The sequence below is a fragment of the Macaca fascicularis genome, chromosome X, assembly GCF_037993035.2.
Source record: "Macaca fascicularis isolate 582-1 chromosome X, T2T-MFA8v1.1".
Classification (NCBI taxonomy): Eukaryota; Metazoa; Chordata; class Mammalia; order Primates; family Cercopithecidae; genus Macaca; species Macaca fascicularis.
Genome location: NC_088395.1, coordinates 78,314,907 through 78,336,729, shown reverse-complemented (window position 1 = coordinate 78,336,729; position 21,823 = coordinate 78,314,907). Strand labels below are relative to the sequence as shown.

At 45.7% G+C, this 21,823-nt stretch overlaps 1 protein-coding gene across 1 annotated transcript in view; it reads right to left on the bottom strand.

The window, feature by feature from the left end:
- Positions 1-21,823, bottom strand: part of GCNA (germ cell nuclear acidic peptidase) — a 36,872-nt gene that overhangs the window by 859 nt on the left and 14,190 nt on the right. Inside the window, exons 6-13 of the mRNA XM_005593921.5 lie at positions 20,005-20,051; positions 19,591-19,624; positions 16,328-16,416; positions 8,822-9,883; positions 7,736-7,811; positions 3,886-4,030; positions 2,183-2,321; positions 173-377 (exon numbers count right to left, since the gene is read on the bottom strand). Coding sequence (XP_005593978.3) covers positions 173-377; positions 2,183-2,321; positions 3,886-4,030; positions 7,736-7,811; positions 8,822-9,883; positions 16,328-16,416; positions 19,591-19,624; positions 20,005-20,051 — 1,797 coding nt within the window. The remainder of the gene's footprint in view (positions 1-172; positions 378-2,182; positions 2,322-3,885; positions 4,031-7,735; positions 7,812-8,821; positions 9,884-16,327; positions 16,417-19,590; positions 19,625-20,004; positions 20,052-21,823) is intronic.

Genomic DNA, 21,823 nt, shown 5'->3' with positions numbered 1-21,823 from the left:
AGCGGTCAGACCGGCTCAAATTACTGAAGAGAAAGGAGAAAGAGAACATGGAAAGGAGGAGAGAGGTTCTCCTCCTCAATTCAGACAGCCATCTACTTATGAAATCACTCAAGAGCCACTTGGAGGCCCCAGCAAAACGTAACTGGGAAAAGTCTGAGGAGAAGAGTCTTACCTGGTTTTGCACCCAGTACATTCATAATGGACCTTGTAGTTAATCTTATAGTTATGGCAACGGGTGACCTTGGGCAGCTCCGGGTGTATCCTGTTGGATTTCCTGGCATAATACTTCCATGTGTCACCATGAGAATCACGGATACCATCAATCAGCCAGGAGGCAGCATGGCATATTTCATGGATCAAAGTATCCCGGATTCGGTCTTGAAAGAAGAATGAAAAGAAATTGTGAGCACTAAAACCAATACTCTTTTTTTTTTTTTTTTTTTTCTTTTTTGAGACAGTCTTGCTTTGTCGCCCAGGCTGGAGTGTAATGGCGTGATCTCGGCTCACTGCAACCTCCACCTCCCGGTTTCAAGTAGCTGGGATTACAGGCGTGCACCACCATGCCCGGCTGATTTTTTGGTCTTTTGTTTTAGTAGAGACGGGGTTTCGCCATGTTGGCCAGGCTGGTCCCGAACTCCTGACTTCAGGTGATCCACCCACCTCAGCCTCCCAAAGTGCTGGGATTACAGACGTGTGCCACCACACCCGGCCCCAATCCTCTTCTTATCTGCTACCCAACAACCCCTCGACTTTCAGCCCCACCAGACACAAGGTTATCTTACAGAAGCACATGCAGGTAAGTATGAGTGTTACCTTCCCAGGATTCTCAAAGTGAATAGTGAACCTACTTCAACCCGATATTGTTTACGGCAAAGAGCCTTCGGTGAGCAGGTCTTTTCAGAGCAGCTCCAACATGCTCATTTTTTGTGAGGCACTTCTAGAAAAATATCCAGACAAGATCTAGTTTCTGCCCTCCAGGAACAGAGGTGGACAGGGTGGGGAGCAATCGCTATGGCCGTGGGATTTGGTTAGAAGCTCCTGGCCGGGCGCGGTGGCTCAAGCCTGTAATCCCAGCACTTTGGGAGGCCGAGACGGGCGGATCACGAGGTCAGGAGATCGAGACCATCCTGGCTAACCCGGTGAAACCCCGTCTCTACTAAAAAATACAAAAAACTAGCCGGGCGAGGTGGCGGGCGTCTGTAGTCCCAGCTACTTGGGAGGCTGAGGCAGGAGAATGGCGTAAACCCGGGAGGCGGAGCTTGCGGTGAACTGAGATCCGGCCACTGCACTCCAGCCTGGGCGACAGAGCGAGACTCCGTCTCAAAAAAAAAAAAAAAAAAAAAGAAGCTCCATGGTGAAATTGGGATCTCAGGGGTTCTTACTAATTGATTGAATTTAGAAAGGCCATTCTGGGTATGGCAAAACATGAGTATATGGCACATTTTTAAAAACATTTTGGAGACTGAGTCTTGCTATGTTGCCCAGGCTGGAGTGAAACTGCTATTCACAGGTGTGATCATAGTGTACTACAGCCTCGAACTCCTGGGCTCAAGCGAGCCTCTCACCTCAGCCTTCCAAATAGCTGGGACTACAGGTGTGTGCCACCGCACCCAGCCTGTGGTATGTTTTGAAGGCCAGTGTGAAGACAGCCTGTCTGGGGCGTGGGCTAGTGGTAGAATACTGAGAGACAAGATTGGCCAAGCCAAACAGGAGCACATTACAATGGCCTCAAAAGCCAGGCTCTAGGCCTTGAAAAGCCCTGGTTTCTCAGCAGGAAAGCAATGTAGTTACATATGGGAGACGAAATGGAGCAGGGATGAGGGCCTGTCCTTGGATGGAGGCACAGATAGAGAAGGAATGGTGAGCTACTGTGAAGGAAGATTTGGTGACTGGCTAGACATAGGGGACCTTGAACCTCAGCTCCTGAGAGAATGAAGATGCTACTGCTGGCAAGGGGGAAATGCAGAGAGAAAGGCAGGCCTGGTATAAAGATCGATGGGTTTGATTCACAGGGATGGTGAGACATCCAATAACTATGTCCTCTAAGCAACACACAGCATGCCTGCCCACCCAAGAATGACAGTTCGAGCTGTGACACAGGCTACCAGCTAGGAGTGATTTCATAGGCACAGTGTCAGAAGGAAAGAGCATAGTAGTGAAGCTACCACACTCCTGCCATCACCTGCAGAGTCGCAGACTTTCAAGCCAATCTGGATCTCGGCAAAGCGCTGCCTCTTTGGGTGCCACATCTCACCAGTGCTGCATGAGCCAGCAGTTTTCAACATCTTGTTATTCCAGCCTATCCGTAGTTTCTCTGGCAGCTGAGAATGAAAAGCAAATGGAAGGAATCAGAAAGCAGTTTTGTTTTGTTGTTGTTTTTTTGAGATGGAGTTTTAGCTCTTGTTGCCCAGCCTGCAGTGCAATGGCACAAACTAAGCCCACTGCAACCTCTGCCTCCCAGGTTCAAGTGATTCTCCTGCCTCAGTCTCCCAAGTAGCTGGGATTACAGGCGTGCACCACCACACCCAGCTAATTTTTCGTATTTAGTAGAGACAGGGTTGCACCATGTTGATCAGGCTGGTCTCGAACTCCTGACCTCAGGTGATCCGCCTGCCTTGGTCTCCCAAAGTGCTGGGAATACAGGCGTGAGCCACCATGCTGGGCCCAGAAAGCAGTTTTAAGCAGACCAGAAAATATTAACTCCAGAGTTTTTACCCTCTAATAAAAAGGAAAAGGAACTTTCTCCCCCAGGTTCTTGGCTCACAGCAAGTTTGAGAAGAAATTTATTCAAAGAGAATACAAATCAAAACATTCTGAGGAGAATAAAAGCCGCATTGAAGTCTGGGTAAAGACAATAAACAGGCAATCAGGACACAAGGGAGACTGATAGAACATGTGAGTGCAGGACTTGGGCTCTCTTGTCCTTGGTGCAGCCAAGGAGAGAAGGACAACCCTGCTGAGGTGGGCGAGGCTGAACTGAAAATGCAACTCAGAACACTTCAGGTTCCACCCATCTGATGTGACATCACTGTCATCCGGAAGGGCACCAAAGGCTGGGGAACCTTTAGGAATATGTAAGAACTTCCCTCCATAAAGTGTTGTCACCAGAGATGATAAAGTCTGAAAAATCTAATGACTAACAGGTCTCTCTGCCTCCAGATTTTATCCAATCCAGTCCATACCCACAGGTTACTGTCAGGTTAATTTCTTTCAGCAGGTTAATTTCATTCACTCCCTGATGCACCCCATCCCTGTGCAGTGCTGCCTACTCACGTAAATTTCACCTCCTCCAACCTGATTCCCAAGGCCCTCCAGTATCCAGTCCTACACTATCAAAAAATAAGAGCTTACTATGTCCTAGACCCTGTTCTAGGCACTGTATGTGTATTAACTTATGGAAGGGTAACAATAATCCTGTAAGGTAATATGTACCGTGTTGTCCCCATTTTACAGATGAAGAAACTGACGGAAACTGAGGTCAAGTAACTTGTTCAAGGTCACACAGCTCTTTTTCCATTATCCTTCCACAAGAATCCTCTCTTCCTGATTGTCAAGCCTCAACTCTCCCTCTCCCCCATCCTGTTGTTCTCGCCACTTACCATCCTTTAAGAAGCAGAGTCTCACTTCCTCCAGGTAATCTTACTTCCTGGCTGTTGAGGCTCTCAGTGATTTCTCCCTCTGCTGATCTCCTGTGGTAATAGCCATCTGTCCTATACATTATAACTCATACACATTCTCTATTGCTTTCACCTGTGCCAGGGCTCATCTCCCAACCTCAACCGCCTCTGCTCAAGGGCGGGAAGTATATATGGTTAGTGCACCTCACAGCACCAAGAGTACTGGTGTATAGTAGGTGCTCAATCAGTGCTCATTCATTGATCCTACCTTTTTATCACAGACGGATCTGTTAAACAGATCATAGATTCTCCGAACCAATTCATCCCTATTTCGCTTTAAATTTTTTCCAGAGTATTTCTTTGATTTTTCAAGGCCATGCAAGAAACATCCAGGGACTTTGCACTTACGAGTCCTGTAAAGATAAATTCAGCTGAAGTTTATGTAGCTAAAGAGAGAGAAGGAATGCACATGTAAGCGTCTTGTCAAGACCTGTCGCTCCCTCTTCCATCCAGCTCCTTAGATGAGGGCATTTCCCAAGCCTTCATTTGCAGCCTTTTCTCTTCACTCTTTGCAACCCTCAGAGGTATAAAGCCCATGGTTTCAACCTCAAAGACACTTATCCCCACATCTGTATTTGCACTCTGGAGCTCTCCTGAGACCTAGTTCTGAATTTACAACTGCCCAGTGCAAACTTCCAACTGACTAACACGAATGTATCTCCAGCTAAACATGTGTTCAATTATCAAACTTGTGTTACAATTGGCTGAACAACCTCAAAGACATTTTTAAATTCCTTTTCTCGGCCGGGCGCGGTGGCTCACGCCTGTAATCCCACCACTTTGGGAGGCCGAGGCGGGTGGATCACGAGGTCATGATATCGAGACCATCCTGGCTAACACAGTGAAACCCCATCTCTACTAAAAATGCAAAAATTGGTCGGGCATGGTGGCGGGTGCCTGTAGTCGCAGCTACTCAGGAGGCTGAGGCAAGAGCATGGCGTGAACCCAGGAGGCAGAGCTTGCAGTAAGCCGAGATCGCGCCACTGCACTCCAGCCTGGGCAACAGAGCGAGACTCCGTCTCAAAAAATAAAATAAAATTCCTTTTCTCTCTTTATTGGGCACAGAGACAGACTATCTTCTTCACACTTTCTCTTCAGCCCCTCCTTTCCATCCCCCTGGTTCCTACTCTAGTTCAAGTTCTTGTCCTACCCTTTATGCCTGGATATGAGAACATTCCAGTGTTCCTTACCTCCAGGCTCTTTCTCTTCTCATCCAATCACACACACTCCTCCAGATTCATTTTCGCAGGCCATGCTCCAATTACTGTCCCCCTCTGGTTTTTCACTGCCTGGCCTGACATTCATGGCCAGGGTCAACCCTGTCCAAAGCTCTATTCCCAGCTACCACTGCCACTCTAGCCAAAGTGGGCAACTTAAATGTTTCCTGGACACAAATCGCAATTTCCCACATTTGTGCCTCGGCACAATCTATTTTCCCACGGCTTACAATGACTACATCTCCACCACTACTGAGAATAACTATCTGCGCAGCACTTTATCATTCGCAAAGAACTTCCTTTTGCATTGTCATATTTAATCCTCACAACCGCCCTTCAAAGAAGCTATTACTATTTTTACGATCTCCACTGTGCTCAGAGGTCAAGTGACTTGCCCAACGGTCACAGAGACAGTGAATCTCCTGATCCAAATCTCATGGTCTTTTGATTAAACCACTATCGCTGCCCCATCTTTCAAGGCCTAATTCAAATGGCACAAAGAATAATGCTGAGCACATAAAGGACTCATACTGCAATAACTACCATTTAAACAGAAGCATTTTTATCTTAGCTGGAACAGTCCACTAAGTCCAGAGATGAGCCCAAAGAGCTGGAAAGATAAAAGGGGAGCAAACGCAGCAAGTTTCTGACTTAACAGAACTCCTAAGACTGAGATTTTGCCAGAACAGTTATTAACCCTTAAGTCACAAACTAAACCCTACGTGAGGAAGTTGGGCTGCAGAGAGGGGAAGTACCAGACAAGACAGAGGTTACGGAAGGGTCTTCATCCCAAGCCTGAAATGGGGGACTGAAATATTTCTGCCTCCAGTTACTTAGGTCTGAAAGCAAACTTACATCAGTATGTAAGGTGGCAGATGCAAACCTGAACCCTCTGCAGACTTTGGCAGAGCCCAGACCCCTGTGTGTTTGTGCTCACAGAACGCCAGCCTTGTGGCTCAGCATACTTTCACCTCAAGGCCTGTGGCTCTTTACTGCAGACTGAGCACCTTCACATCACAGGAACCGACAAGACCCCAAACTGGGAAAATCAGACACTATGACCAGCAAGCAGCCTACACAGGAACAATGCTAAGCATAACAGGAAGCCTCCAGACGACACAGGAAGTGCTAAACAACAGTTAAGAGTCCAAATAGGCTAGCCTCCTTTGGATAATGCAGACTGACAATGACACCAAGGGACAGCTTTTCCCTTCTTTTGTCACGCTCTAGCAAAGCAACCTGGGAGCTACCCAAGACACATGTCCCTGGAGGCAAAGTAGCTTAAATATGTAGTTAGGAGCCTGGAGCAGAAACCTTCCTGAAAGGGGATCCAGCTAAAAGAGCACTTGGCAAGCTGCTACCGGCTACCTCAGCCAGTGCAGAAACAGACAGCCCTTCTGTTCAGGTCCAGGGTAAGCTGGTGCCCCTATGCCTGACATAATCAGTCTTTTTCCCCTCCCTTAAGATATACTTATTGTCCCCAAATATTCGTTAAAAAATAACATAGTCTGGCCGGGCGCGATGGCTCAAGCCTGTAATCCCAGCACTTTGGGAGGCCGAGACGGGCGGATCACTAGGTCAGGAGATCGAGACCATCCTGGCGAACACGGTGAAACCCCGTCTCTACTAAAAAAATACAAAAAACTAGCCGGGCGAGGCGGCGGGCGCCTGTAGTCCCAGCTACTCGGGAGGCTGAGGCAGGAGAATGGCGTAAAAACCCGGGGGGCGGAGCTTGCAGTGAGCTGAGATCCGGCCACTGCACTCCAGCCCGGGCGACAGAGCCAGACTCCGTCTCAAAAAAAAAAAAAAAAAAAATAACATAGTCCTTCAAATACATTCCTTGTCTTGTAAGACAATTCAGATGTGAGTATACATTACTCTTCAATGAAAGTAAAAACAAAGAAAATTATGCAAATTAGCTGGGCGTGGTGGCGGGCGCCTGTAGTCCCAGCTACTCAGGAGGCTGAGGCAGGAGAATGGCGTGAACCCAGGACGCGGAGCTTGCAGTGAGCCGAGATCGCGCCACTGCACTCCAGCCTGGGCGACAGAGTGAGACTCTGTCTCACAAAAAAAAAAAAAGAAAAAAGAAAAAAAAAAATTATGCTTACTATATCAAATTTTTAAGGGAAAAACTAAGAAATTCCTGGAATCTAAATAAGAAAACACATTAATTTTTTGTCTTTGGTCTACAGGATCAGTTGTTGTTTTCAGTATCAACTATATATAGCTTAATAAAAATAAAGGAATGATAAGCAATCCATTTCATCCTAACATTTAAGCTGAAAAATTCATAAGGATATACATAGTAGTAACAGTAACTGGGTTCAGCCAAAGCACTAGAAAAACCTGGAAGACAATCTTGACCACTCTCCCTCCAACTCCAACAGATCAATGTGTTGCTTCTGCCTTCTCACCATTTCCAGTGCCTTTGCCTTGGTTTAGCATAAACTGGTGGCCACGAAGCTATATCAAGCCTGAAAAAAAGTGTCTTGCTTGGCTACACATAGTTCTTTGATCTGAGTTGAAGGCCATGGGCAATCTCAGAGGCCAGAGCTGCTGTGGGTGCAGAAAGGCCCCCTCTACCCAGGTAACTGCAGGCACCTTGGCGGAGAGCCCATGCCCAGCCTCAGAGAGTGGGGAAAGAAGTGGGAAGGGAGCCAGTGGGTGGTATTCTCCCTTGCTTGGGCCCTCCTACTGAAGGACAGAAATCTTGTCCCCCCCATTCCATCGCAGCCAGACTCCATCTCCTTATAGACAACCCCCATCCAAGTGCCCAGTGGACTGCCCAGTGTGACAACTGTGCAATAAATTCCTGTTCAACGGAACATGGGTAGTACATACCTAGTTTTGCGTTTTTTAACTTTTGCCGCACCGTGTTTCTTCTTTGAAGGTCCACGCTTCTTACGTCCTTTACCAGCTGAAAAAATAATAGGTTACTTGTACCCCAAAAATTGGTACCATCAAGAGACTAACAGAAAGGTAAACCCAAAAGGAGCCCTCACTGCCAAGCCCAGTGCAACATCTCTAAACAAAACTGTCTGAAGTGGCATACTGCCGCTGTCATCATTCTCAACCATCTCACCCACGTGAATTACAGAGCTGCCAGCAGCATGAGCTGGGCAGGATTCTGTCACAGGCACCAAGGACTATGAAGGTCCAGGAGTGTGCCCTTAGGAAGCTAGGTGGTGTGGGCAACTGAAGCGTGCACAGTCGAAGGGGTGGTACGGTACAGCTCACACACCTGCTCCGATGAGTGGCTCATATCCTAGGCAGCACCTTCACTCAGTGTGCAGGGCAAGGCAGATCTTTCTGCCTGGGCCTAGGACCCATCCTGCCAGCTGCTCTAGCTAAAGGCTTATGTATCAATAGTCAGTGTCATTCATATATCCAAAAAATTTATTGAACCTCTATCACGTGCCAAGCACCAGGCCAAACCCTGAGAGAGAGTAAAAGATGAGGAAGAGTCCTCCCACGAAGAGGCTCACAGTCTACCGGGGCGGGGTAGGGAAGGGGACCGACTCAGGAACATATTCTAACAGTATGACTAGTGCTTTCGTAGAGATGGGCTCTAGAACTTTGGTAACTCAGGAGACAGGAGCCACTCTGACTCACGACTTCATAGAGGAAGTGATCATTGGGCTGGGTCCTAAGAAAAATAAGACATCCTCAGAACAGAAAGTTCAGGGAGACAGCACTCCAGGCTAGTGAACAGCAGATACCAAGATACAGGAGCATGAGAAAGATGTGGGCATTCCTCCCCTGTTCCCAGAACCATCCTTTCACTGGATGGATGCCTCCTTGGGCCACAAGGAAGTTGTTGAAATGGCACAGGGTTGACAGGGAGGACAGGCAGACTGGATAAGACAGGCACATTCGGCAGGCAAGGCACATTCAGTGGGACAGGCGTACTTGGCATGACTGACTTACCAGGTGTCACAGATACATTTTTGGTTTTTGCCTTCCTCTTCTTCAGTGGCTCCACTATATTTTTGGTCTTTGCCTGCCTTTTCCTCAGCGGTTCCACAATAGTTTTGGTTTTTGCCTTCTGTTGTTTTAGTGGCTCCACAATAGTTTTGGTTTTTGACTTCCTTTTCCCTGATTGTTCCACCACAGGTGCAGGCTCTTCCTCAGCTGGCAGCTTTCTCTCTGAAACTTCAAGGTTAGCCTCAGGATCATTTGGTGGTTCGCTGAGATTCTCACCAAGATTCTGCTCACCAGCATCATCAGATGAATCGTGCTGGGAGACAGCAGCCTCACCCAGCTCTTCTTCATTTGAGGCAATCTGGCCTTCATTACACAAATCTTCTGCTGGCACAGGAACTTCCAAATCATTACTATTGTTGTCGGGAACTTCCAAATCATTACTATTGTCGTCGGGAACATCTGAATCATTACTGTTGTCGTCGGGAGTTCCCGAATCATTACTGTTGTCGGGAACTTCCGAATCATTACTGTTGTCCTCGGGAACTTCCGAATCATTACTGTTGTCGTCGGGAACATCCGAATCATTACTGTTGTCGTCGGGAGTTCCTGAATCATTACTGTTGTCGTCGGGAGTTCCCGAATCATTACTGTTGTCGTCGGGGGTTCCCGAATCATTACTGTTGTCGTCGGGGGTTCCCGAATCATTACTGTTGTCTTCGGGAGCTTCCGAATCATTACTGTTGTCGTCGGGAACATCTGAATCACTACTGTTGTCATTGAGAACTTCCGAATCACTACTGTAGTCGTTGGGAGCTTCTGAATCACTGCTGTTGTCGTCGGGAGCTTCCGAATCATTGCTGTTGTTGTCGGGAGCTTCCGAATCATTGCTGTTGTTGTCGGGAGCTTCCAAATCATTGCTGTTGTTGTCGGGAGCTTCCGAATCGTTGCTGTTTTTGTTGGGAACTTCCAAATCATTACTGTTGTTGTCGTCATTGTCATCATCACTAATAACTATTGGAGGTTCCTGGATGGCAGGCTTCACATAACAACACTCTGGACTCTCATCTGAAATTCAAGAGACACAATCATATATGAATATACTCCCTCCACCACCTCCTTTATACACTGAATTTCAGCAGATTATTTCGCACAAATTAAACAAGACAGGAACTGTGGCGTTTCGAACAGCAGTTAAGAATCAATTATTTTAAAGGGGACACCAACAAATGGAAAGATTCCATGTTCATGGATTGGAAGAATCAATATTGTTAAAATGCCCATACTACCTAAAGAAATGTACAGATTCAATACAATCCCTATCAAAATACCAATGACATTCCTCACAGAACTAGAAAAAAATTATCCTAAAATTTATATGGAACCATGAAATGCCCAGAATAGCCTAAGTTATCCTGAGCAAAAAGGACAAAAGTGGAGGAATCACATAACCTGACTTCAAATTACACTACAGAGCTATAGTAACCAGAACAGCATGGTACTGGCATAAAAACAGATAACATAGGCCAATGGAATAGAATAGAGAACCCAGAAACAAATCCACACACCTACAGTGAACTCATTTTAGAAAAAGGTGCCAAGAACATACACTGGCAAAAAGGAAGTCTCTTCAATAAATGGTGCTGGGAAACTTGGATATCCATATGCAAAAGAATGAATCTAGACTCCTATCTCTTGCTATACAAAAACCAAATCAAAATGGATTAAAGACATAAATCTAAGACCTCAAACTATGAAACTACTACAAGAAAACATTGGGGAAAATCTCCAGGACATCAGTCTGGGCAAAGATTTCTTGAGCAATACCCCACAAGCACTGGCAACCAAAGCAAAAATGGACAAATGGGATCACATTAAGTTAAAAAGCTTCCGCACAGCAAAGGAAACAATAAACAAAGTGAAGAGACAATCCACAGAATAGGATAAAATATCTGCAAACTACCCATCTGACAAGAGATTAATAACTAAAGTATATACAGAGGTCAAACAACTCTATAGGAAAAAAAAATCTAATAATCCAATGAAAAAATGGGACAAAAGATCTGAACAGACATTTCTCAAAAGAAGACATACAGATGGCAAACAGGCATATGAAAAGGTGTTCAACATCATTGATCATCAGAGAATTGCAAATCAAAAAACTATAATGAATGACCGGGCATGGTGGCTCACACCTGTAACCCCAGCAGTTTGGGAGGCCGAGGCAAATGGATTATCTGAGGTCAGGAGTTTGAGACCAGCCTGGCCAACATGGCGAGACCCAATTTCTACTAAAAATACAAATATTAGCCACGTATGGTGGTGCGTGCCTGTAGTCCCAGCTACTTGGGAAGCTGAGGCAGGAGAATTGCTTGAACCTGGGAGGTGGGGGTTATACTGAGCTGAGATCACACCACTGTACCCCAGCCTGGGTGAGAGTGAGAGTGTCTCAAACAAAACAAAAGCCAAAAAAAAAAACTATAATGAGGTATCATCTCACCCCAGTTAAAATGGCTTTTAGCCAAAAGACTGGTGAGAATGAGAAGAAAAGGGAACCCTTGTACACTGCTCGTAGGAATGTAAATTAGTACAACCACCCTGGAGAACAGTTTGGTGGGTCCTCAAAAAACTAAAAACAGAGCTACCATACAATTCAGCAAACCCACTGCTGCATACGTACCCAAAAGAAAGAAAATCAGTATATCAAAGAGATATCTGCACTCCTGTGTTTGTTGTAGCACTGTTCACAATAGCCAAGATTTGAAACAACCTATGTGCCCATCAACAGATGAATGGAGGTCGGGCACGGTGGCTAGCGCCTATAATCCCAGCACATTGGGAGGCCAGGGCACACGGATCACTTGAGGTCAGGAGTTTGAGACCAGCCTGGCCAAAACGGTGAAACCCCATCTCTACTAAAAATACAAAAATTAGCCAGGTATGGTGGAGGGTGCCTGAAGTCCCAGCTACTCAGGAGGCTGAGGCAGCAGAGTCGCTTGAACTCAGTAGGCAGAGGCTGCAGTGAGCTGAGATTGCGCCCCTGCACTCCAGCCTGGGCAGCAGAGCAAGACTCCGTCGCAAAACAAAAACAAAAACAAAAACAGATGAATGCATAAAGAAAATGTGGTATATATGCACAATGGAGCAATGGAGTACTGCTCAACCATAAAAAAGAATGAGATCCTGTCACTTGCAACAACGTGGATGGAACTGGAGGTCATTATGTAAAGTGAAATAAGCCAGGCACAGAAAGACAAACTTCACGTTTTTTTCGTTGCTGTTGTTATTGTTGTTTGAGACGGAGTCTTGCTCTGCCACCAGGCTGGAATACAGTGGCACAATCTTGGCTCACCGCAATCTCTGCCTCCCGGGTTCCAGCAATTCTCCTGCCTTAGCCTCCCGAGTAACGGGGACTGCAGGCGCACACCACCACACCCAGCTAATTTTTGTATTTTTAGTAGAGATGTGGTTTCACCATGTTGGCCAGGCTGGTCTCGATCTTTTGACCTTGTGATCCACCTGCCTCGAACTCCCAAAGTGCTGAGATTACAGGCGTGAGCCACTACACGCATGTTCTCATTTATATGTGGGGTCTAAAAATGAAAACAATTGAACTAATGGAGATAGAGAATAGAAGAATGGTTACCAGAGGCAGGGAAGGAGAGTGGAGGGGTGTGGAAAGGCAGGGATGGTTAATGGGTGCAAAAAAATAGAAAGAATAAGATCTACTATTTAATAGTGCAACAGGATGACTATAAGTCAATAACTTAACTGTGCATTTTAAAATAATTAAAAGAATATAACCGGATTGCTTGTAACACAAAGGATAAATGCTTGAGGAGACAGATACTGCATTCTCTATGATGTGATTATTACACATTGCATGCTTGTATCAAAACATCTCATGTACCCCATAAATATATACATCTATTATCTACTCACAAAAATAAAAAATTAGTTTTTAAAAAAGAAAGTTGGCCGGGCGCAGTGGCTCAAGCCTGTAATCCCAGCACTTTGGGAGGCCGAGACGGGCGGATCATGAGGTCAGGAGATCGAGACCATCCTGGCTAACACAGTGAAACCCCGTCTCTACTAAAAAATACAAAAAACTAGCCGGGCGAGGTGGCGGGCGCCTGTAGTCCCAGCTACTCGGGAGGCTGAGGCAGGAGAATGGCGTAGACCCGGGAGGTGGAGCTTGCAGTGAGCTGAGATCCGGCCACTGCACTCCAGCCTGGGCAACAGAGCGAGACTCCGTCTCAAAAAGAAAAAAAAAAAAAAAAAAGTTATTTTAGATTGTTTTTCCCTCTATTTTTTATTTCACTGAGAGCAGTGACAGATCAAATAGCAACCAAACTCATGTGGCAATTTTCAAATCATAGCCTCTAAGTAGCAAGATGTAGTAGTTGCTCCGGGCTTCCTAAACACAGGTCTACAGACTTGAATATTTTCACTGGTCCACAGCAAAATAAGACAAATTAGAATAATAAAGTGGTATTTTTCCCCCATCAAGTTAAATTTCTATAATTTAAAGGACTGTCCTTTATTTTGTGATTACGTCTTGGCTAAACTTTTGGTGTTCTTTACAAAATTACAAAGATAGTAAATGGTAGCTGAAGTTTTTTTTTTTAATTTCCTTCATTAGACAAATTAAAAACTGACAACTCTGTGTTGGTCACCAAAATTTCATTCTTTAAATTAGTTCATAAGTGCAAAGCTCTCAGAACCACTGATATGAGTCAGGAGTACGTCCTGATGTCAGCACTCTCTGAGAGGCCTCAGGAACATTTGGAACATCACAGCCTGCACTGAAATGAAGGCCAGTGTGTCTGACGCCACACACTCTTTGGAGTCTGTTTGGAGCTCCAGTTCTAGCTTTCTATGATTCTGGATGTAAAAAAAAAATCTAAAAATCTAAACCATGGCATAGGCAAGATGTGAAAGATATACTTATGGTGCAAAAACTCTTTATCCTAAAACTGCAGATTTGAGACAATATATTTTGAGAATCTTATCTGTTACTTGAATTAATTGTGAAAAAACTTCAAATATGCAGTAAGGGAAGAGAAAAGGAGTGGATGTTCCTATGGTAAAAAGCCTTCCCTCCTTCCTAGAAAACTTAAAAGATTTGCCACCTGCAGTTGAAATGAAAAATTAGAAAAAGTAGGGACACACTGCTTACAACATATTTAAAAATGACTATACAGCGACAAAGGTTGGAGGTATGTTTTAGAGTTCACTGGGCCTTGTTTTCTGTAGAATTGCCTAAATTCATTATAACAGAAAGAAATGCCACATAGAGAACAATAAAGAAACGTACAAAGCCAGTCCTATAGGAGCATTCTTCATCCCTCCATTGCTGCGATGGATGCCCAGTTACAGTCTACAGGCCAGCAAGGTAAGAGCAGCCCTGGCTAAAAGTTCACTCTTAAAAGAATCTGTCTCTTCTGATTTAAGGAGTCAAGCACCTGGCGGCCTCTGGTTGTGAACTGGTTTCTGGCTCTGTTACTCCTGCCTGCCCTCAAGCTGCCTCCTTGGAGTTCCTTTCACATTTGAACGGCTTGTCATGTCAGACCCTCTACTCTATACCCAGACCGCTGTCCTGCTCAGGCACAGCCATCCAGAGCTAGAGAGAGGAAGCAGGGAAAGAAATCCAAAAGGATAAGTGGTAGAACAATAGGAGACCAGCGTTTCAAACGACCTCTCCCTTCCCTGCTCTGATATCCTGGCTTAGCTAAGAAACTCTGGCCGGCCGGGCGCGGTGGCTCAAGCCTGTAATCCCAGCACTTTGGGAGGCCGAGACGGGCGGATCACGAGGTCAGGAGATCGAGACCATCCTGGCTAACACGGTGAAACCCCCGCCTCTACTAAAAAATACAAAAAACTAGCCGGGCGCGGTGGCGGGTGCCTGTAGTCCCAGCTACTCGGGAGGCTGAGGCAGGAGAATGGCGGGAACCCGGGGGGCGGAGCTTGCAGTGAGCTGAGATCCGGCCACTGCACTCCAGCCTGGGCGGCAGAGCGAGACTCCGTCTCAAAAAAAAAAAAAAAAAAAAGAAACTCTGGCCAACAATAGCTCTGGGGTAGTTATCTAAGAAGTAGCTGGTGCTGGTCAGGCCCAGTGGCTCACACCTGTATCCTAGCACTTTGGGAGGCCAAGGCAGGCAGATTGCTTGAGGCCAGGAGTTTAAGACCAGCCTGGCCAACATGGTGAAACCCCATCTCTACTAAAAATTAAAAAATAAAAGAATAAAAAAATTAGCTGGACATGGTGGCGGGCGCCTGTAATCCCAGCTATTCAGGAGGCTGAGGCAGGAGAATCACTTGAGCTCAGGAGGCAGAGGTTGCAGAGAGCTGAGATCACGCCACTACACTCTAGCCTGGGGGACAGACTGAGACTCTGTCTCCAAAAAAAAAAAAAGTAGTAGTTGGCGCTTTAAGCATCTCCCATTTTCAGTTGAGTTCAGCTCAGCAAACATTAACTAAGTGCCCCACATATCATGCCCTGTATCTGTACTGAGAGAACAAAGGTCAATGAAATACTGTCCCTAATGCTTAAAAAGTTTCTAGTCTTGCCTGTAATCCCAGCACTTTGGGAGGCGGAGGCTGGTGGATCACAAGGTCAGGAGATCAAGACCATCCTGGCTAACACAGTGAAACCCCGTCTCTACTAAAAAATACAAAAAAATTAGCCAGGCATGGTGGCGGGCGCCTGTAGTCCCAGCTACTCGGGAGGCTGAGGCAGGAGAATGGCGTGAATCTGGGAGGTGGAGCTTGCAGTGAGCCGAGATGGCGCCACTGCACTCGAGCCTGGGCGACACAGCGAGACTGTCACACACACAAAAAAGTTTCTAGTCTTCCTGTGTTTCATCCCCATTGAGCAGGTAAGTTCTGAATTGAGTTAAGCTCCAAGCCACCCAGAAGGTTAAAGGGGCTTCTGAATCCAAACAGGTAAGGATCTGCCATGGGAAACAGGCTCTAAAGAAACACAAGAATCTCTAGAAAATACAGAAGGACTGGCAAACAGCAAGGACCAGCAGCTCAATGGAGAAAGTAAGAATTTTCTCAACACGACACTGCCAGCTGGCCCACAACCACCACCCTTCAAGATGGAAGGAAGAATGAGCCAGGCCTCTTACTCCTTTTCTCTTCCTCATCATTCCCACACATAGAGGGGGGAAGAGGGAGTCACAGAGCAGCCTCCATACTTCCCAGCCTCAATTCTTGACCCACCACCCCAATCCCGCTTCACTGATGTAGCTCTAGGCAGGTAAGAACTCTACTGAGGGGGCCCCCAAGGTCTCAGGCAGCAACAACAGTTGCTGCTGCTGGGAAATTGACCAGAGGGTTATAGGGAACCCAGCCATATCCACATCCAGCACATACGAGGAAAGAAACGGTGGCATTCACTACTGAAGGATTCTGAATAGGAAGTCTGCAGACTCTGATCCTGAAACTACCATGTGTGATGAGGCTTTGGATTTCAGCTACTTATCTAACAAAGTAATATATACTTGCCGTCGCTGTTTATTTCCAATAACTTAGCTTTCTTCTCCTCATAGGTGTAACATTCGTCATCAGAATCAGAGTCAATCACTACCACAGAGCTGAGGGATGAGACAGGAGAAAAACAAGAGAGAAGTATGAACGCAACAGTCTTCTTTTTCATGGCATTTCTCACCTTTTCTGATCTTGACCACTCGTCAATTTTTTGTTTCCCACAGTAACTCTGTTCCCCTCCTTTGGAACCACTCAATCTTTCCATTCTACCTAATTTTCTATATTTTTCCATCTTCCTACTACATCTTTCCATCTGTCTCACATCCTTCTAAAAAGGAGGAGTCTGTCACATACTGAGAGTGAAATGAGTTCTGTCCTATTTTATGTATTCAGATAGTTTTGGCACAGGGGAAACATTGATCAGGGAGCTCTCATCTTTCTTTATCAAGTTTGAGATCCAGTTGTCTGAGAAGGGTAGAGGGCCACAGATGGAGAGAGGCACCTCAAAGTAGGGAGTTTCTGTTCAGTGCTACTCTCTGCAGCCCCACACCAGCACCACCCTCTTGAACTGACGGACTGCTCTGGTAGGTGTCAAACTCAGCAGTGCACCTGCACCACCCAGGGTGCCAGTGGTAAGCACCCCCTGGGGTCCTCATCCTCAGCTGATCCTGGTATTTGGCTCAGAAGTTCCAGCAGGATGAAATTGGCCACCTTCCTGTCTCCAAACAGTGTATAGTAAGTATAATATACTTTCATAATGAAAGAAAATATTTAAAACACTGTTACAGGACACGTCTGTACCTGCTACAGACACACATGTTCATCTGCTTCCACCATGTTTACCACTTTGACACTGCCAAGTTGATGTGCTTTTGCTATCCTATTGACCACTCCATCCTTAAAACTCTTTTCTTGATTTCTGGGATAAAGTCATCTTTTGGTTCTCATCTCACCTTTCCATTCACTCCTCCTCACTCACCTTCCTCGACTCAATCCCAGGACTTATTCCCAGCCCTCTCATGCCAATGCAATCAATTATTAATTATACCAGTCCAATCCATTATATTGAGCCCAACTTCTCTTCCGACTTCTAGTTTCACAGTTCCAACTTCCTACCTGGATATCCTGTGGGCAGAGCTGATATCTAGTCAGTATGCAGAGATACGGCCTTACCGATTTGTTTATTGATGGTGTCTGTCCTGACCAGCAGGAAACCACCCTGACTAATTCCTGCCTGTGCTCTGTTGGCTGTTAGAAAGTTTTGAATATCAGCCCTGCCTACAGGCTCCTTGATTCTAGCATGCCCAAAACCAAACTCATCACCTTCCTCCCAAATCTACTCTTCCTATAGTATCCCATATATAGACGGCACCTGGGACTGGACCAAGACTTGTGGGCACTCCTTTCAGGCCCCTTAAAACTGATTTTCTTTAAATATTTGTTCACCATCTATCTAGCAGAGGCTGGAAGAAACTATTTTTTCTATTTAAAACTCAGATACATTTTAATTTCAAAAACGACTTCATTATGTATAATATTATATACTGGAATACTTCTTAGGCGCCATGATAGAACATTTAACATATAAATAACAGCAATGGAAATACTCTGCATCTTGACAGTGGTGATGGTTACACTACCGCATATGCTTGTCAAAATCCATCAAACTGTACACCTAATAAGGGTGAATTTTGCCATATGTAAATCATACCTGAATAAACCAGACTTTAGAAATACAATTAATAAAACTGATCATCAATGATTAATAGTTTTATACAATGCATAATTTGGCTCTAGAATTTCAGTTGATTGCAACTGCTGACTTTATTTATTTATTTATTTATTTATTTATTTATTGAGACAGTCTCACTCTCACCCAGGCTGGGGCGCAGTGGCGCAATTATGGCTCCCTGCAACCTCCCCCTCCAGGTTCAAGTGATTGTCGTGCCTCAGCCTCCTGAGTAGCTGGAATGAGAGGCACATGCCACCACCACACCCTGCTAATTTTTGTACTTTTAGTAAAGACAGGGTTTCACCATGTTGGCCAGGCTGGTCTCGAACTCCTGATCTCAAGCGATCCACCCACCTTGGCTTCCCAAAGTGCTGGCATTACAGGCATAAGCCACCGTGCCCGGCCTGCAACTGCAGACTTTACATGACATTTCACACATTGGTGTCAGGAGTTGGTGGCTTATATGTTGTAAAAACACTCAACAGAGATAAATCAGAGAGAGCCAGAACAAAAATTTTCCCACTTGACAGCACTATTTGGCTTGATGGGGAGAACAAGAATGACCAGTTCGCATTTGTACAGTAATTCAAGGAGTCAATGTGGAAAACAGTTATGTAGCACCATACTTCATATTTACTCCAGCAATTTTTTTCAGCACCCCCTACAGTTTGGCACCTGGGAAACACCCCTCCATCAAGATCTGGCTAGAGCAGAGGATTCATTAATAGGAACAGTAGCAGATGAGGCTGAAAGAGAGGTTATGGCCAGATCACAGAAGGCATTAAATATTGGGGTCAAGAGCTTGATTTTTCTATTATGACCTATTTGAATTGGGGATTGATATGATCAAAGCAGTGCCTCAGGAGATCCAGCTGCAAGTGGTACACAGACTGGATCAGAAGTAAGAGATCAAGGTGAGGATGCCACTTAAAAAGAAGAAACAAGCTGGGCACGGTGGCTCACACCCGTAATCCCAGCACTTTGGGAGGCCAAGGCAGGTAGATCGCTTGAGGTCAGGAGTTCAAGACAAGCGTGAACAACATGGTGAAACCCCATCTCTACTAAAAACACAAAAATTAGCTGGGCGTGGTGACGTGTACCTGTAATCCCAGCTACTTGGGAGGCTGAGGGGAAGAATCACCAGAACTCAGGAGGTGGAGGCTGCAGTGAGCCGAGATTGCACCACTGCACTCGAACCTAGTCGAGCAAGACTCAGTCTCAAAACAAAACAAAACAAAAAATTAACTAATCTAAAAATAAAAAGGAGTAAACACTGATAAGGGCTTAGACTAGTAGAGCCTGGATGTTAAGGCATAGTTCACAGAGATACCTCAAAGAAGAAACTGACCAGTTAGATAATGGATCAGGGATAAGGAATCTAATGTTTTGAACCTGGTTGTGATGTCAAACAGCCATCATGATCCTGCTGAGAACCACAGACTGTCCACAGAGGAAATGTGAAGTTCACTCTTAAATTTCCTCAGTCAGAGCATTGGGTTTTTCCCCCACTTAAAAAAAAAAAAAAAGTTTAATTAATTCTCCTACTCACATGGCCTGTCTCTTCGGAGGTCTTCTGGTCACAGCTAAATCAGAGAAAGAGGGCATTAGAAAACATCTGAAGCATGATAAAATCTGGTTGCCTATGTCTTGAACTCCCTAAAACCAAAGTCTATAAATTAGAGCTGCTTAAAATGTACATCTCCCATGAAGGATAGAAAGGAAATAAAAGTAAGGAAACCCAGAGCCAAAAAAAAAAAAAAAAAAGAGGAAAGGAAGTAAGTTGGAAAAAAGGCGGAGAACCTCCTCCACTCCTGACGGTAAGGAAATTTCATTTCACCAACCTAAAGAGAGCCCTAGAGGTGATAAACTTAGAACCAACTTAGGCCAGATATCCCAAATCACAGCTGAGTCATCTCTACAAAGATACTTCAAAATATTCCCACTTCGAGTGGACTCTACTTACAAGACCCATTGGTGTCACCACTCCTTGACCGGACATTAAGGATGCAACTGCAAATATACAAGAGGTACTTTATAAAAGGAGGGCTGCCGGCACCGTAAGCAACCAAATATCAAAAATCCCAAATAAGTGAAGAAAACAACCAATCAGAATTCCCGAAATGCAAAAAAAGTTTTAAGGGCTTTAAGCCCTTAGGAAATTAGGATCACAACAGCACAAGTGAACAAAAATTGGAAGCAATGAGCTACTCTGCCTTTACTGCTGAATCAAAGACAGGGGAAGAACCTTAGCTGAGTATCGTTAGCTATCAGCGAGAAGTCTATTTTCTGCCAAGAAATTTATTTCTATTTAAAAGTATGAAAGTGACGCCAGGCATGGAGGCTTATGCATATAATCCCACCAACTCGGGAGGCTGAGCGGGGAGGATGGCTTGAGCCCAGGAATTCAAGGTTGCAGTAAGCTATGATGGTGCCACTGCACTGCAGTGTGGGCGACACAGCAAGACCCTGTCTCTAAAAAAAAAAAAAAAAAAAAAAAAGACATGAAAGTGAGTCTATCACCCAGGCTGGAGTGCAGTGGCACAATCTCGGCTCACTATAAGCTCCATCTCCCAGGGTCACGCCATTCTCCTGCCTCAGCCTCCCAAGTAGCTGGGAATACAGGCGCCCGCCACCACGCCCGGCTAATTTTTTGTATTTTTAGTACAGAAGGGGTTTCACCGTGTTAGCCAGGATGGTCTCGATCTCCTGACGTGCTGGGATTAGAGGCGTGAGCCACCGCACCTAGCCGAAAGTGAGTCTTAAGAAAGGGGCCTTGGTGGAAACGACTTGAGGATGAAGAGATTGCAGTCAAAAATTCAAAGGGCAAAAGGGCAAGGAGGTCCCCTTTCCGGGTTTACTTCTTGGAGACAGCCTACTGTTTGGGATTGCTATCTAGGTAAATGGATAAGTACTGAACTCCGTTTCATGGGGAGCCAGTGAACGGACGGTTTCTAAGCTGCCACTGCTCCCTGCAGTGAGCCACGATGCTGGGGCCTCTTGCTTCTCCGCCTCATCTGCCAGGGGCCCCAGCACTCACTCTCCACCGCTCCGTGGCAGGCTCCTTTGCCTCCTGCCATCGCTTACCAGACAGCCATGCGGCACTGCCTGAGGTGAAGCCAAGCACTTCCTGCTCGGAACCCTTCAGCTCACCAGACAGCAGCCGGCTGGACATCCACTGTCAGCCAGATCCAAACTCCAGCCCAGAGGAGTCACACCACAGTGACCCCACTGCCACTCCTCCGATGTGGCACCTGGCTACATCATAGGTCATCTTGTTACTAGTTATGGTGACACACAGTCCACAGAGGATATCAAAATGCTAAAGGAGGGGGATCTAATAGCTATAAGGAAGTCCAGATTCTACATATTAAAAGTTAGACTTAGGCCAGGCGCGGTGGCTCACGCCTGTAATCCCAGCACTTCGGGAGGCCGATGTGGGTGGATCACTTGAGGTCAGGAGTTCAAGACCTGCCTGACCAACATGGTGAAACCCCGTCTCTACTAAAAATACAAAAATTAGCTGGGCATGCTAGTATAATCCCAGCTACTCTGGAGGCTGAGGCAGAAGAATCACTTGAATCCGGGAGGCGGAGGTTGCAGTGAGCTGAGATCGTGCCACTGTACTCCAGCCTGGGCATCAGAGCAAGACTCGGTCTCAACAAAACAAAAATAAACTAACGTAAAAATAAAAATAAAAAGGAGTAAACACTAATAAGGGCTTAGACTAGTAGAGCTTGGATGTTAAGGCATAGTTCACAGAGATACCTCAAAGAAGAAACTGA